Source organism: Parasteatoda tepidariorum, chromosome 5 (assembly GCF_043381705.1).
Source record: "Parasteatoda tepidariorum isolate YZ-2023 chromosome 5, CAS_Ptep_4.0, whole genome shotgun sequence".
NCBI classification, from domain to species: domain Eukaryota; kingdom Metazoa; phylum Arthropoda; class Arachnida; order Araneae; family Theridiidae; genus Parasteatoda; species Parasteatoda tepidariorum.
Genome location: NC_092208.1, coordinates 712,416 through 730,850, shown reverse-complemented (window position 1 = coordinate 730,850; position 18,435 = coordinate 712,416). Strand labels below are relative to the sequence as shown.

Sequence of the window (18,435 nt, the reverse complement as noted above, 5' to 3'; positions counted from 1 at the left end):
TATATATAATCGGACTCCTATTTAACGAACTTCCATTTTGCGAATTTCTCTATTTAACGATTTTTTTTAGAGGAACCAAGAACATTATGGAAATTTCTTCGTAAAATAACTTCCAAATAACTAAGTGAATTTTTTATTTAACGAACTTTTCATTGAGAGCCACTTTCCCTATTTTCCCAAATGTTTCAGAACATTTCAAATTTGTTAACGCATTTTATGGGGGAAATGACCTTGAATTGGTTTTCAAAGCCACTACTTTATGTTTTACAGCCTTCTCTGAAAGTTATTCTAGAGGAATCAGTAAAGAACGCATGTGTTAACAATGTATGTTTAAAATTACTTTTGTAATAAATATCAATTCATGCATAAATTTAGCTTTTTTTTTTAGTTGAAAATGCATGTAGCATGATAGCGTAACACTGGATAATGTTTTGCTCTATTCTTGCTTTCAATGCAAATTTCTTTTATGGTTAAGATTTATAAAATAAATAGTAGATACTAGTTTACAAGATAAAGGTGCTTCTGTTGCTACTTTAATTATGCCTAATGTTTCTGAATTTAAAACCTGTTTTGTGTTGTTCAAGTTCTTTAAAAGGTGATTTTTCCATTTAATGAGGTATCCATATAACGAACTTATTATCGGGATTCAGCGACTTCGCTAAATAGAGGTCCGATTGTAAATATATATATATATACATATTTCATATAATAAAATTGTTTTTTAATCCTAAAAAGTGAATTTCGTCAATGAAGACATTTTGTAAACGTTTTGACTATAAAACTAATCGTTGGTTGATCAGATAAATTCAGTCAAAAATATTTCTATCAAACTGTTTTAATGGCCATGAACTGCCTTTAAGAAATGCTGCTAACCACCGTCACATGCAGTTGGTATGGAAATCGAGCGATCTCAACAACTTTGTCAACAAATTACTTTAACAATAGTTCTTCACAAGTTCTTTCATTTATAAGATTACAGATATTAAGCGAATTAAAAAAAATACGCAAGAAAACTACAAAGATAACAACTAAATAACAAACATAACTAATAAGATAGCTTAAAATATTTTCTTAAAATAATTCAAGTACAAGCATTAACTTAAAGTTCATAAAAGGAACTTCACATATTTTATACTACTTCACGAAATTTTTAAGGAATTTTAAACAGTTTTCTGAACTCCAATAACTAAACCCATTGTGCTATGATGATGCTTTATGAAGAGGTTATTTTTTTTGAAAAAACTGCATTAAAAAAACTTTATAATTTTTGTCAATATTTTTAACTTATCACAGAATTAAGCTCCTGAGAAAACATTGTTAATCGCTACCTTATATACATTAATAATAATAATAAATACATAATTTTATTATATTCTATTAAGAAAAATCAGAATTAAAAGTTCGCTTCCACAAGCATTAAAATTAAACTCTGCATATTAATCCGTCTTCAAAAGACATCTACTTACATTCAAAAGAATATTTACTTGCGGTGAATGTGTTAATGTGAATGACGGAAACGCGTGATTGTAGACTTCCAACGGTGAATGTTGACAATCACATTAATAGCTTCGGTGAATGTCTAGTTAAGTGCAATTGCTCGGTATACATTGGCCGGTATGCCCTACATCAATGCTCTTTAAGGTCAAGTGCCACTGAACAGTAACAGGTATTCCGTACACTGCTGTTTGTCCTAATCAATCCTCAGCAGATGTAATATATCAGCAGATATAAATATAATAATATCAACGAATAAATTAATATCAAATCAGATATAGCAAATATTTAGGACATTCACCCTGTGTGATTGTTGACATTCGTCGGTAAATGTCGACATTCTCTTGATTTCGATCATTCATGGTAACACACACACACATATATAAAGCATATTAAATAAATACAAAAAACACGCTAAAAAATGATAAGTATGACATATGTCATACATATAAATATATAAAATGTCACGGCAAAAGGCCGAAATCGGTGGTTGTTGATTTTCACCGGTGAATGTCGACAAACGCCAAATACGGCTGTGAAAGATCGAATATTTCATTACATTCCTGTACATTCGGACCCTCACTGGTGTATGTCGACGATCACAGATATGGGTTGGTGAATGTCCGAAATATTTATTACTTTCGATTTGATATGAATTTATTCGTGGATATAATTACATTTATTCGATATTTTAATCCTACACTGATGTTATTTTAAGGTTCAGTGCCACTGCCCGGTACACATTTGCCCGGTATGCCCTACACTGATGTTTTTTTAAAGTCAAGTGCCATTGCCCGTTATATATTTGCCCGATACTCCAAACACTGATGCTTCTTCTAATCTATCGTCAGTAAGTATTAAAATATAGAATAAATAAAAATATATAAAATAAATATAATATTAACGAATATATTAATATAAAATTGGATATAACAAATATTTCGGACATTCACCAAAGCGACTATGTGATTGTTGACATTCACCGNTATATATATATATATATATATATATATATATATATATATATATATATATATATATATATATATATATATATATATATATATATATATATATATATATATATATATATATATATATATATATATATATACATAACGATCCAAAAATGACTGACCTGTGATTCTGAAGAACCTTCTGCTTCATCCAGTCTTTCAGTCAACTGCATCAAGTGGACAGTTAAGTCGGATTTCTCGCGTTCGATCTGAAACAATAACATTCTTTCTTTAGTCTTACTTTAATAACTTTTAATCCAGTGATCAAATATTACCACTATAAAACAGTTCTGCACTATCTCAAAGCCAAATTTCGTAAATATCCAATAATAGTTATGAAGTCAGCCTTTGCGCTAAAATTGGTGATAGAATTCTGAAATTTTTCAAGACAAACTTCGCGGGATTTTGAGAAAATAAAATGTAACACTAAATAAACATACATTATATGTTTTTCAATACTAATACAAACTTTGCAACTCTGTGAAGACGATGAATGGGTGAAAATGTCTGGAATACATATCAGAGTTGGAAACTGCTTTTTATATGATATAATTGAGAAAAAAATGTCGAAATGCACCTTCATATTTGTATTTAACGAATTTTTATTTAATAATATAGGAGAGCAAAACACTAAGAAAAGGTTTAAATTATGACATCGAAGTCATTGAAACAGGCATCACAAAATATGAGTCGCTTCAAAATTCAGAAATAGCTGAGAGATTCGTGCTTTTCCCATAAATTTTTCGAAAACAAACAACAAGTTCGATACTATTGCAAGGTGCAAATTCATATTTTTAGTAAATTTTTTTAGTTTGATAAGGGAACACTCTACGTTGCTTGGAGGAAATTTCTTCTTGCGCTGGTATGAATTAGATCTGTTCTACTATACTCTTTAAAGCTGCTTAGCAACAGAGAAGATTTGACCACAGCACACTCTTCTGTAAATGGAATGTTCAGTGTCGATACATAGATTTGAATTTTCAACCCATTACAGAAGACAAGAGCACTCCTGGATTAAGCATTGAGAGAAATGTGTCCTCATGGAGGACTATTTCATGAAACTATCACGATTTTGCGTCACATAGAAAGGAAAACCTCCCATGGTTAGCTTAACGACAAGGGGAATCAAACCCTGAGGATATTTTGTGTCAACCTACGAGCCGGGTGCAGCCATCTCAGAAATTCAAACCTGGTTTGCCTCATTGGGAGGTGAACGCTCTATCCCCTGAGCCACCACGACTCGAGACATAAATTTTTAAAAAAAACTGCTAATTTTTTCTCAAATTTTCGATTTTGATTTACAAATAAAAACCCGAAGTTACAGAAGACTCCGTAATAGCCACTCTCAATAAACGATTTTAGAATACTTTTCAAAAATAAAAGAAATGCTCATCTGGGTTACTTAAATTAATAATTAAACTACGGGAAATAAAACAAAAACGCTGCCGAACTCCGTCCATTCACTAACAGGAAAGAAGAAATGAAAATAATCAAGATCGTTTTGATTTTCTGCTTGAAGTCTTTAGAAATAGTCACATTTTACCTACTCCAGGTTTCCTCCAGCAATGAAACAAGTTTCAATGCTTTTCATTCCGTGTTCCTCAGTAGTGATTCGATAGCGTTTCTGATAAAGTTTTAATTTTTTTCCTTACTTCCTCCTCTTCCATAGGATAATAATAATGAAATTAATATATTATATATATATATACAGTCAAAACTCGATATCTCGAACTTGAAGGGAGAGGAGAAAAAATTCAATATACCGAAAATTCGAATTATCGAAAATCGCATGTTATCGATGGTAGAACAAAGAAATATGTTCTTTACATACCTTATTCACTATTCCATATTTATTCAAAAAACACTTTTTACATTAAAAAAAATTCAATTGTTGTTTGCCTTAGAGATGTGTAAGAAAGTTTGTTTGTAACACTTTCTAAGTGGACTATAGCTTTAAATGTCTCCTCTGACATATTCGGCTGCCTCTCAGTAAATCTCCTTACAGTGTCCACTGCAGAAAGTGCTTGTTTGAGAATTGGTTGTGATTATGAGAATTGGCTTTCTATTCTTAAAATTTTTTTGGAATATTTTTTTATTTTCAGAAGAAGAAAAAATCCACTATTTATGGGGAAAAAATTCTAGTTATCGAGGGATTAGAAAAAAAAATTTTGAGAAATCAAGGTTTTTTTAACGTTGAGTGTAAAGGAAATTTGAAGGGAATTTTTTTTTCTTCGAGCTATCGGAAAATTCGTGAAATCGAGGTTCGAGTTAGCGAGGTTCAACTGTATATATATATTAAAAGATTTCATTCAAAAATAATTTTTACAATAAGAACCACTATAATTTATATAAGAAACAAAATTTGTCTTGTTCTCTTTTGATTATCTTATACAGTTATATTTCGTTTTTATAAATTGTCAATTTTTCATGAATCGTCACGCACAATAAATACATAACAAGCAACTTTTCTAATAATTAAAAACGTTTTTTCATTAACGATTAAGTATACAATTTAGAGATTTACTAAGCGCGAATTCTTAAAATACATAATCTCTTTCGCTAATTTGTAATTTTAATCACTTATTAATGATTAAACCTTGTGACGAATGGTTGTCGTTTTTATAAATTGACAACTCTATGGAGCGATAAATAATGTAACGAAAATATTTCAGATATAATTCTATACATCCATTTTAATTGTAAGAGTTTTTAAAAGGTATTAATTTGTTATGATAGTTTAGCTTTAAAAATTCAAGAAATTAAATAATAAAATTAAAAAATTCTAGGATTTATAATGGTCGATACGAATCCGGCTGGCACCGAACATAGTGCTGGCCTAAAAATATCCACAATGGTAGACGGATCATGAGTCCCCTTTCCGTCAGGCTAACCATGAAATATGTTCGTGGTTTTCCTCTCCATGTGAAGCAAATGCGAGTGAGTTCTCTCAAAAAGTCCTCCACGAAGGCAAAATTCCACCCAATATTTCACCAAATCCATGAGTTCCCTTGTCTTCTGTATTGGGTTGAAAATGACAAGGCTACGGAGTTGAACATTAGTGGTCGTAATCCCGAAATTGGATCTGCTGTTCAACGGTGGTTATAACATGATAAACAGAGATGGAACATAATCAAGGCAGGGTAAGAACATCTAAAAAAGGTAAATTAAAGTTAAGTTCAGCCTCTGAAAGTTGGGGGCAACCGAGTGGGCCAGATCTTGAAAATCAGTATCACTGTCTACAAAGACAAACGTATCGTAAACGTTTTATACTTCAAATCACTTTTTTTTTCATTCACGTCTGGCAAGTCTTGAAAATGGGTGTCTGTTTTCGAGCGCTTGAAACATGTCGGATATTATTCTCAATGAATATATTTTTGAAGGGAGTAAAGTTTTTAGGCAAGCAATAGTAGAAAGTAATTTAGAGTTTATCCTTTATAAAGAGAACACATTTCACCAGAAACGATTTACCCGGATCTACCCCACAGTTCGATCTTAACCCACAGTTCGATCTTAACCCACAGTTCGATCTTAACCCACTGTTCGATCTTAACCTATTATTTCCGAGCATGAAATACTAATGCTTTTACATTGTGAAATATTTTTCACAGCCAAACAAATAATTTTGATAATCATTTATTTGAGACACCATTTCATAGGGGTTAAATTTTACCTAGTATTTAATTAGTATTAGTTACTTAGTATTTTGTACCTAGTATTTAGTACCTGGTATTTAATGTAAGCCTAGTATTTTTTTTCCTTTTCTTTTTTGGAACCTTGTACATTTACAATTTACGTAAGTATTTGATAGAATATTTATAGTTAACAACCTGGTAATTCAGAAATAAATAAATTATAAAGCAAACTGTTTTAATAGTCATTCGTATGAAATTATTGAATGATGAAATGTTCTAACTTTTTTCAAGGAAAAATCCGAGATCTTGGTTCGAATTTCCTCATTTTAACACTATTCAACACACCATTACATATAAACATACATAGTAACCTATAGGACCACATTGTGAACCCCCTATTAAGCCTATAATGATTCCCTCAGGTAGGGTAGATTAGTGCCCGGCAATATAATACGTGGTCCAATTTGAATATTATGGGTCAATTTTAACATAAGATATCGGGCTATGTTGTAATACTCAATACAGGGTGTTCATAAATTCTCGGACCCATTTTGATGTTTAATAACTCGTAAAATAATGGAGATATAAACAAACTTATGGCATTTATTGATGGAATAACTCATATTATTTTCCTTTTCAGGTTTGAATATCTTTACTTTTGTAAATATCGTCTGCTCGTGTGGTTAATTTCAGATAATTTTATTTTCCAGTCTAAATATCTGTACTTTTCTAAATATCGTCTGCTTATTAATTGCACTTTTCTCTCTTTTGTTTTTGGCAACTATTGCAATGTTATGTTTACTTTTGATTTGTTTGTTCTATGTAGTACTTTTCCATGTGATGTTATATTTGAGCGGATATTAAAGAGAATGCATACACCACAAGAGAAAGCACAGAATTTATGGTGGTTCATAGAAACGAAATCGATAGTGCAAATACAGAGAAATTGCAGAAGAATTTTCCAAAAAGATTCTCCATCCACACGTGGAAGTTCATTGAAAAAGGTCATGAAACTTTTTGAGTCTATCTAACCATTTATGTTATCAATCTATCTTTATTATTTTATAAGTTATTAAACATCAAAATGGGTCCGGGACTTTATAAACACCCTTCGAATTTCTTCATTTTAACGCTGTTCAACTAGAGACACATTGTATTTGACATTATGTGCTTATAATGATAGATAAATTGCTTTGAGGTTTTCACTTTACAATATCTTAAAACACATAAAGAATACAATGTTAAAAAACAAATATAGAAATGATCTAAATCGTTCCAGTGATTGTATGTTTTATCATTCACATAGTGAAAGAAATAATGACCAAAATGAAATTAGCATTCATAAATAAATCGGCATTTATCCGAGTTATCAAATTGAATAAAATCGAGAATAGAATAGAATAGAATNAGCGGATATTAAGGAGAATGCATACACCACAAGAGAAAGCACAGATTTTATGGTGGTTCATAGAAACGAAATCGATAGTGCAAGCACAGAGAAATTGCAGAAGAATTTCCCAAACAGTTCCTCCATCCACACGTGGAAGTTCATTGACAAGGGTCATGAAACTTTTTGATTCTATCTAACCATTTATGTTATTAATTTTAATCTATCTTTATTATTTTATGAGTTATTAAACATCAAAATGGGTCCGGGACTTTATAAATACCCTTCAAATTTCTTCATTTTAACGCTGTTCAACACATTTATTATATATATACATGCGTAGTAACCTATAGAGACACATTGTATTTGACATTATGTGCTTATAATGATAGATAAATTGCTTTGAGGTTTTCACTTTACAATATCTTAAAACACATAAAGAATACAATGTTAAAAAACAAATATAGAAATGATCTAAATCGTTCCAGTGATTGTATGTTTTATCATTCACATAGTGAAAGAAATAATGACCAAAATGAAATTAGCATTCATAAATAAATCGGCATTTATCCGAGTTATCAAATTGAATAAAATCGAGAATAGAATAGAATAGAATAGAATAATTACAATGGAATAGAACAGAATAGAATAATTAGAATAGAATAGAATAATTACAATGGAATAGAACAGAATAGAATAGTTAGAATAGAATAGAATAAATAGAATTATTAGAATAGAATAGAACAGAATAGAATAATTAGAATAGAATAGAATAAATAGAATACAATAAATAGAAGTATTAGAATAAATAGAATAATTAGAATAGAATAAATAGAATACAATAAATGTGATNGAATAAATAGAATAGAATGAATAGAACAAATAGAATAGAATAAATAGAATAGAATAATTAGAATAAAATAAATAGAATAATAGAATAATTAGAATAGAATAAATATAATAATTAGAATAGAATAGAATAATTAGAATAGAATAGAATAAATAGAATAGAATGAATAGAACAGAATGAGTAGAATAGAATGAATAGAATAGAATGAGTAGAATAGAATAAATAGAAAAGAATAAATGGAATAATTAGAATAAATAGAATAGAATAATTGGAATAGAATAAATAGAATAATCAGAATAGGATGAATAGAATAGAATAAATAGAATAAAATAAATAGAATAGAATAAATAGAATAGTATAGAGTTTACTCTTTGTCGGAGTTCCCTTTCGAATTCCAAATCCTCTTGAAGCAGACGAATTTTGTCCTGAAAGAAAAAAAAGAAGAAAAATGAAATCATTCATATAACTGAAATGTATAATAAATAAATATCATTATAAAAGTCGAGAGCATATTGGTTATTCATAATTCTCTCTGTCTACTACAGCTTTTATGTTTACTACAGCTGGCTTCAGTGGTACATGTTACTGCCATCTACCGGCAAACTGCTTAAATAAAAACTTGAATACATCCGGAATAATTTCATAGGTTCTTTTTTGCCATATTTGTCTTCATTTTTCTACTATAACGCTTCGTAACTCCAGAGGGAATTATGAATAACCTTGTATATGAAACTGGGAATGACCGAGATCAACAGAATGTCGACTTTTACTTGTGAATGACACGAAATATTTATCATATCTGATTTGATATCAATTCATTCGATGATTATATTATATTTATTCGATATTTTAATATCCGCTGAGGATATATTAGGAGAAATATCAGTGTTCGGAGTACAGGTTAAATGCATGCTGGCTAGCGGCACTTGAACTTGAAAGAAAACACTTATGTAGGGCATACCGGGCACTTCACTAGACCTAGTCTATATTTGTGACGTATACCAGAGCGAGTATGCAATTATCAACATTCACTGGTGGAAATCAACAACCATCTATTTCAATCATTCACATTAACAAATATACTGTATAGAAAAACTCTAGTTCAAAATACAGTACATATTAAATTCATACCTAATCTAAAGTACCCATCTTGATATATATGTTACCGGCAAAGTATGAAACGCCGGCATTCTATAAAATGCCTAGGTATTGTATACAATGCCGGATGTTTTTAGGCAAGGTATGAAATATGAGAAGTATTAGATACTTTCCCTAGGCATTGTGTATAATACCTAGGTATTCTATAGAATGACAAATGCTATTTAGGCAAAGTAGGACAAATAACGTCCTGATGAGGTTATTATGTAAATGATGCGCATTTCTCAAAAATTAAAATGTTATCCCAAAATAATAATGAGAGTGCCATTAAAAAAATTTATTCAAAATGTGTAAAGAAAAATGAAAGTTGTACAAAACATAATTTATGTTTTTCTTATTAACACTAGAAATACTGAAACTTAGTATATACCTATATTGCCCCAAAGCATTTATTTTGTTTTTTATATTATTTACATTATTTACAGTTATATAACAAGTTATAAGTTAATATTAACAATAAAAAAATTATATGTTGTACGAAATTCTGAGAAATTGTGTCGTTGTTTTTCTAATTGAAATTGAAAGCAGTCAAAATGACATCCTTATGCAATCTAGTGTTAAGGGAAACAAAATGTTCGTATAAAAAATTCACATTTAAGTCACAATTATTTTCAGTTTGAAAGCAAATATTGCACAAAATATCCATTTCGTCACCCTTACTAGCATGGCCACAGAAGATTTTATACTTTGCCGGTTTTTCATTTGGCATTCTATAGAATGTCTAGGAAATGTGTGAAATATATATCGTTTCATGCATTGCCGGCTAGTCTTTGGTATCATATACAATGCCTAGGCATTCTATAGAATGCCGGATTTCAAACTTTGCCGGTCACATATTACATCCTTTAAAATAAGGTACTCTTATCATTTAAAGTATCATCTTGATCATTCTCACAGTAGCAAATGGTAAACAGAAGAAGAAAAAAAATACCGTAAAGAACCGGAAAAAAAAGAGCTTTTGAAAAAAGTCGCCAGAAAAAAAAACACCACTTAAAGCAAAGAACATTGTATGAATTTACGTCAAATTTGATTCGAAAACGAATTACGCCCGAATTTCGAGTCATTGAATATTTATTCTAATGAAATCAGGTATTTACTTAAAAAACAACTCAAGTATAAGTATTAATTCAAATTTCATAAAAGGAAATTTACCCAATTTTATACTATTTAACAAAATTCTTAGAATTTTTATGCAGCTTTCTGAATTCGAATAACTACACCCATTGTGTTGTGATAATTTTTTTATCAACAGATTATTATTTTTAAGAAATTTAATGTTGTTGTTGTTGTTGTTGACGTATGCCTATTTGGGCAGAGGGGGTTCGATTGTTCTGGTTTTCCAGTGGCGCTATCTATGGCCAAGAATTCGACTTCTGCCACACCATACGTCACACCCGTTTACAGGGCGAACCCATTCATTCATCCACAGATCGTAATTTTGGCCTGAATCAGAAAACGATCGATCTCCAATCCAGTACCCCCAGAGGTATTGATTTGTTATGGGAATATGGAGGACTTTCGCGACTCGACAGATTTAACATGCATCAGTCACTTTACTACAGTCTTCGGCCGTCGGGGTTCGAACCCACGAACGCCCTACCGACCAGGCTAACCCGGCTCTAAGAAATATAATATATATTTGCCATATCTGATTTGATATTAATTTATTCGACGATATTATTATATTTATTCGATATTTTAATATCTGCTGAGGAGAGAATAGGAGAAATATCAATGTTCAGGAGGCACTAATCCTTTAAAAAACATTCCTGTAGGGCATACCGGGCAAATGTATACCGGGCAGTGGCCCTTAACTAGACCTAGTTTATATTTCGAACGTTGACCAAAGCGACTATGCGATTGTCTACATTTACCGGTGGAAGTCAACAATTGCCCATTTCTGTCATTCACAGTAACATATACACAAAAATGAGTGTATACAATGCTCTCCGTTTTTTTTTTCCTTCTCTTTAATAAATTTTTCAATTATTTATTGAATTTATGTTTTAACATCATCAAACTGATCGTAATTCCATTTTATATTAATACTGATAATTTATTTGAATTAAAAATTGCATATTTTTTAGAGCATTATTTTTTAAACAAATCGAAAAGGTAAGTTTCGCATTTAGAATAAATTAATGGACATATGTTTGTGAATCGATTGATATTCCCGATATCTGAATGCGGAAGATCAATGCAGGGTAAACAGATATTTTTTCTCAAATCTGCAGAGCATTCATTTCTTTGTGCTCGTAAAAGAGAATAAAATTTATTCTACTCGAAACAATTTCGCGGGGAGGAAAGAAAGTAGGCCAAGGTCAAAAGGAAGGTAACATTCCCTTTTGTTTCAAACCTGTCGCTATAATTAGGACACTCACTTCAGAATTCTTTTTAAGAGAGATACCATTCATTATTTTAACATTCATTCATTACCTTAACATTCATTAGTTTAGTTTTTGGCTACTTGCAGTTGGCCCTTCTCTAACAAAACCCTTTCATAAGGTTCCGTTTTTTTAAAATGATCGTTTTAAGAAGTGAATTCGATGCAACGAGCATGTTAAGAATTCGCTATTTAAGCAAGTTACCTGAGCAAGTACCGTTTTTTAAAACGATCGTTTTAAAAGTGAATTCGATGCAACGAGCATATTAAAAATTCGCTGTTTGAGCAAGTTACCTAATATTATGTAATAACAAAATACTAGAATTGAAGATACAAAAATGACATGTGTATTAGGAGAAGAAAATGACTAGCCTTCATAATTGCGATATTTTTAAATATTTTTTTTATTTCAAATAAATTATGTAAATAAATTTTTCGACTGTTTAAGTTATCAATTGTTCCGGGCGTAAGTGCATAACCTTTTAGTTTACTACTTTTACCTTTCTTGTCTTGGCAACACCATTACTTATCGTTTTATGTATTTGCTGACAGTTTGTATGATTAAATATTTATTCTATGTTAGGTTTAAAGAGTGTTGTATTTAATTAAGAACACATACGCATATGTACAATACAGGAATAATATATATATATATTTGCGCTTTTGTTTTCGTATTTTGCAATCTGGCAATCTTGTTACGAAAATATTTTTTAAATCATTCTTGAAAAATTTCCCGTCTATGTTAAGTACATTTGAATTCGCTGCTCGCTTTATAGATGAAACTTATATTTCATCTATGTTTTATTCTGTTTTTCCTTTTATTTTATTTTCTGTTTTTACGCGTTATTTTTACATTTTGTGTTCTATTTTATTTGTTGTAATTTTTGTAAAAATTTTTTTTGAATCCTCCTCACACTATTGTATTAATATATTTTGCTTTGGCTACATTGATACAATATCAGAAAGCACTCTTTTTTGCGGATATAATCGTGTGGGCTGATGAAAAGATTATATCTTTTATTTTCCGGTTTTTTTAAAAAAAAATTATCATTTTTTTAATTTTTTCCCCAGTTGTTTGTTATTTTTTATTATTTTCTCTCCCCCCCCCCCTTTNCTTTTTTCATATGTCTGTAATTTTCCTTTGTTTTATCTTCATTTTGAAACTATATATATTTATATATATGTATATCATATAAATAAAAAAAATTTTTACATTTCTGGTACCAATACAAAAGAGGGTAAAACGAGCTATATTTAAGTTTTATGCTTAACCCTTTGTGATAATAAAGTTATGAGTGGGAATGAAAGTCAAGCGCTAAATCCTTGATTTAAAGTTACAATTATTAGCCAATTTAAATCACAATTTTCTAGAGTTTACAAAATTCAGAGATTTCACAGCGTTTATGTAAGGGTGAACATAATACGAATTTTATAATTTATTTATTTNATTTTGAAACTATATATATTTATATATGTGTATATAATATAAATAAAAAAAAATTTAAATTTCTTGATTTAAAGTTACAATTCAGTCAATTCAGTCAATAAAGTCCAATTTAAATCACAATTTTCTAGAGTTTACAAAATTCAGAGATTTCACAGCGTTTATGTAAGGGTGAACATAATACGAATTTTATAATTTATTTATTTTTGAAAAAACGTGTTTTACTCTTTAAAAACTGCATTGCTATTAATATATGAGTTTCATATATTTTAAAAAACGTACATACCAATCATTTTTAAGAAAAAGCTTATTTAGTTCAAAGCACGTCATTTCTACTTATAACATATTATACTTTCACATATAAACATATAAAAAACGTGGACAATTTTAAACTTTATCGTAATTTTTTGCAAGCATTTGAAACTGGTTTCAGGTTTTCACAGAATACCAAATCATGAGCAGAAATGTTTTAAAAAATTTGAGTTTATTCCATAATCACACAGAGCATAAATAGAGATACAATAAACCTGGATATTTTACGATTTTTATAATTTTTTTTCAGAACAGGATTTATTTTGAAACTTGCTTCATATAAAGTCTTATCATTTTCAGAAAATACCCATTTATGTCAAAAAATGTTTAAAGAAATCATTTAAAAATTTAGATAATAAACAGACAACGTCTGGAGCACAATTAGAGCTACACCACACTTAAATAATGAACAGACAACTTCTGGAGCAGAATTAGAGCTACACTAAAGCTAGAGGCGTGACGAATGTTTCATAATTTTTTGCGAAGTAGGCTTCGTTTGAAACTTGGTTTCATATTTGATATGCGCGAGTCCTATTTTCAAAGAATGCACATAAGTGAAATAATGAAAATTTTCAATATCGTCTTGCCAATCTTGGTGAAGACAAATATCAGCCATCATGGAGAAAAGAAAAGAAAAAAAATTCTGGGAGTGCGAAATACACATTCGTTTCAAACTAAGAACAGACTATAGATCAGGGGTTTCCAAGTGGCGGCCCGCATCCGGCCCTCGAAGCCCTTTTTTTGTGGCCCGCATACTAAAATATATTAGTTGTCATTTTTTTTCGGACAATTTTCGTAAAAAATCTATATTTGTTTAAAATACTTTTACTTCATTAAAAAAGAAACTAATTTCTTCGTTTCTGCGAAATTTAACAAACCAACGGTGAAAAAAAAGTTTTGCATCCAAGAAAATATTTATTCAAATACAAAAAGAATCGTGTATGTTGCTCCTTCTTATTTAATTTTTTTTTTTTTTGTATTTTGTGAATATAATTTAGCACGTGCGTATCAGAAATTTTCTCGAAGAAATTCTCCCATTTAACTTTTAGAAACCACTCATTTTGGACGAAAATATTTACATTTGTATATTTTAAAACGCATAGAGGAGGTAATGAATATCATATTTATTTAAAGTCTTTGAATCGAATAGGGCGGAAAAGAAAACAAAATTAATTTCAGATGCTCGAGAAGTTTTTTTTCTTTTTTTGCTTCAAATCGTAATAAGTCTGCAAAAAAATTTTAATTTTTCTCAGAATTAAATTAAAAAGAAGAAGAAAAAAAATTGTCTCTAAGTTTCTGATTAAGAGAAGATTCGAAATGATACGCAACAAAATTGTTTCTAATGCTTGTTACTTTGATTTTTAATATTAAAAAAAAAACTTATATTAAAAAGCAAAATATAATCCTTATTTTATTAAGTTTCCATTCGAATGCAAGTACAGCACACAAACCTCAATTGAACATTTTGTGTGTAAGTTTTAATACCAACCTTTTTTAAAGTTTTATATCTTAACAATTCTTAATTAGTCTTGATGGGTCCCTGTGTCTAAACAATTAGGAATTTTTTTTTGAAACGATGCGTTTCTAATTATAAATTGCTCCAAAACTTTTGTCAAATTCTACTGAATATTTTTAAAGTTATAGCACAAAAAAAAACTCAAGACAAAAAAATTATATTGATCAAATAATTTTATTTTTTCAGTCAAATATCAAGTTTTTCAAGTCAAATATCAAGTTTTTATTTTCAGAACTTTAAAAAAAAAATAATCGAAATAAAAATGAGAAATAAAACTTTTTTAACAAAAAGAATATTTTATTTATATTCTGTGTTCAGTCGGGGTGAACAAAAGAACACTTTGCCGAAAACTTATCCAGACCGTAAATATGTTCGACCGGATCTAAATTTAAAACAAAAATTGCCAGCATGCTTTTGGTGCCGCAGCCTCTGCTATTTTAAAACTCTTTCGAACACGGCGTGAAAAATGAGCTAAGCAGGCGGCAGAAAGTGCTTTTCTTTTTCTTCTTTTCTTTAAGAGAACAACTACTGAAGAACAAAAAGAGAACATAACAACATGGATTAAAGAGGACGCTACACTGCGTTACAAACCCTTTATGGATGTTTCGCCGCCACTGGTATTTTAAAATGCAAGGTTTAGAAAAAAGCGAGTTCCGACAAATTGAGAATTGGAGATTATTTTATTCTAAATAAAATTTCCTTACAGGCAAGGAAAGTATTAAATACCTTAAATGTATACAAGATTCTATGATAATTCAGCTTTATGGAATATACCAAATTTATCGCTGCACTGTATCGACATTCAAACGAACACATTAGGAGAAAAAAATTAATAAAATCACCAATAAAAATTAATTAAAAGAACTTGTGATTTTTCCTTCATATTTATTATTACAAAATCACCGTCAAGCCAGTCATTATACTTTAATAATAAAAAAAATATAAAAATACTTTAAATTATTATTATGTAAATACATTAAGAATGACTGCTGGTGAAAATGAAAAGAAAAACAGCAGCGGTGGCCATAGCAACGCATGCGCACTGTTTACTATTATTGTTGAACAAAGCTGAAAAGTGTGTGGACGAAATCAAATTCAAACCAAGAGCCATTTTACAAATGGGTAATAAACCATAAAGTTTCAAATGAGGGAAGAATAATTCCAAAATATTTAAATTCAAACAAATAATGGCAAAGGAAACAAATTATTAATGAACCTTTGCTTTTAATTTGTTTGCAACAAAAGTGTGAAACAAAAGTTTCAGCAATTGAAATTTAACTCTTTCGCGCCGACTGTCACAAATAAGTGCCAGCATAAAACCATATCAATCAGGGTAAAAAGATGAAACTGGTAATCAAAGTAATTCTTTAACAGTTTATTTGTGGGCGGAGTTAAAATTGTTTGATTTATTTTATTCACCATTACTTTGTTCAAAATAAAACTATTTAGTTATACTTCGAATTAACATTGATTATATGTATGACTAAACTAACAATAATTAAAGTAAAGTAAGTCTGTCAAATTAGCAACGACTACATTTAAGTTACCGTTTTTTATTTAATTACAACTTGATTCGCACGAATCAAGTTGTAATTAACGAATGCTATTCTTTTGCACGAATGTTTTTCTGAATCACCCGTGCCCAAGGGGTTAAAGGCGACCTAAACTCTTTAAAATACAGTATAACCTCTCGGGAGCTACCACCCACCATTCTATAGTAAACTGGTCGTTGATCGAGTTTAGTCGTTCTTAAAGGTTACCTCCATTGACTTCAAAACTGTTATCGAAAACACGTGATTTTTCGCTTACAATTAAAATTTTAGTCGGTGTCATTTTTTTGGTGCGTCACTTACGCTGACATCATGAAAAGACAGATCGAGGAATAAAATGAAGCGTCTATAAAAAGGATCCTTACCGGCATAATTATGCGTAAAAACAAATTTAACAATTATGAAAGGCTAAGTTATTTTACACAAGTAAACAAGTACGTCTCTTGTTTAAGTTTTCATTTGATTTTATAGCAAAAAAAAATGAGTTAACTTTAGAAGATGAGAAGTGGTTTATTTGAGATGCTTGTTTTTCCTAAAATAACTTTTTGTTTCTAATTTAACTCTAAAAATTAATTATTAAGCATCGTCTTTACTGCACTCTGATAGCAGCATGAGAGTCAGAAAGAGCTCTCTGAATTAGATATATTTTGAATACATTTTAATCTACTTAATTGTTTCGTTAAATATTTTGTTTCGATATTGTTTTAGAGTTTCCTTTCCTTTTCCGCATTTTGTGCAGATGTTTGCGAGGTTGCTGGGAGAGGTTTTAATGATCTCACCTAAAGGTTTTCTTCAACACACAAAGTCTATGGAAGAAGAAAAAATTCCGTGCCCNCCCCCCCCCCCCAAGAATGGTCGTCAGTAGAGGGGGTCGCAACATAGTGGTAGTCTTTCCTGGACTCTTAAGAATTTACGAAGGAGAAAAGAATTTAATTAGAGTCAAAGACATGGTAAAAAAAGTTTGTTTTTTTAGCTCTTTGTTTCTAAATAAGATGTCTTCAAATATTGTTGAATTGTAAAAAAAAGTTTAGCTAATGGATTGCACTGTAGTTTTAATTGAAATTTTTTAGAAAGAGATGTCACCACATATTATACCAGATATCATACTAATTTATAAAAAGTGTTAGTTTCATATTAAAACAGGAGAATCTATTTAAGGACTTCACTTAATATCAGAATACTTATGTTTGCGCCTTCTGTGCGGAAAAATTATCAAACAATTTAATTTATCAACAATTTAATCTAATTAATATTTAATGTTCTAAGATGATTTGCTTTCGGAATTAAATATGGCTTTTTTTATTACGAAAATACATTTTTAAAATGTCTTGCTTGGGTACAGTTTGAAAATATAATTTAAAAATTATTTCGCAAATTTTGTAAATTTAACGCATATGTATATATTGAGTATTTAATGCATAAGCCTATATCAAAAATTTAGTTCATATATATATATATATATATATTAAAGTAAAAATATATATACACTGGTTATCATAAATTAAGGAAAAATCACAAAAATAGCGATAACTCTTTCAAAAGTAAGCCAAACCGTGCAAAATTTGCATATGTTGTCCACTAAGAGTAGCTGAGTAAAATTGCAATATGCAAATTAGTGGCGCTGCACTCGGCTTACGTCATCTGCCTGGAGCATAAAAGTCCAAGTTTGAGAGAAAGCACACAAATTTTACTG

General features: G+C 29.8%; 1 protein-coding gene across 1 annotated transcript in view; it reads right to left on the bottom strand.

Moving 5' to 3' along the window:
• LOC107441917 (paramyosin) overlaps positions 1-18,435 on the bottom strand; it is a gene marked incomplete in the record, with an annotated part of 88,303 nt that overhangs the window by 60,419 nt on the left and 9,449 nt on the right. Inside the window, 2 exon segments of the mRNA XM_071180861.1 lie at positions 2,633-2,719; positions 8,748-8,804. Coding sequence (XP_071036962.1) covers positions 2,633-2,719; positions 8,748-8,804 — 144 coding nt within the window.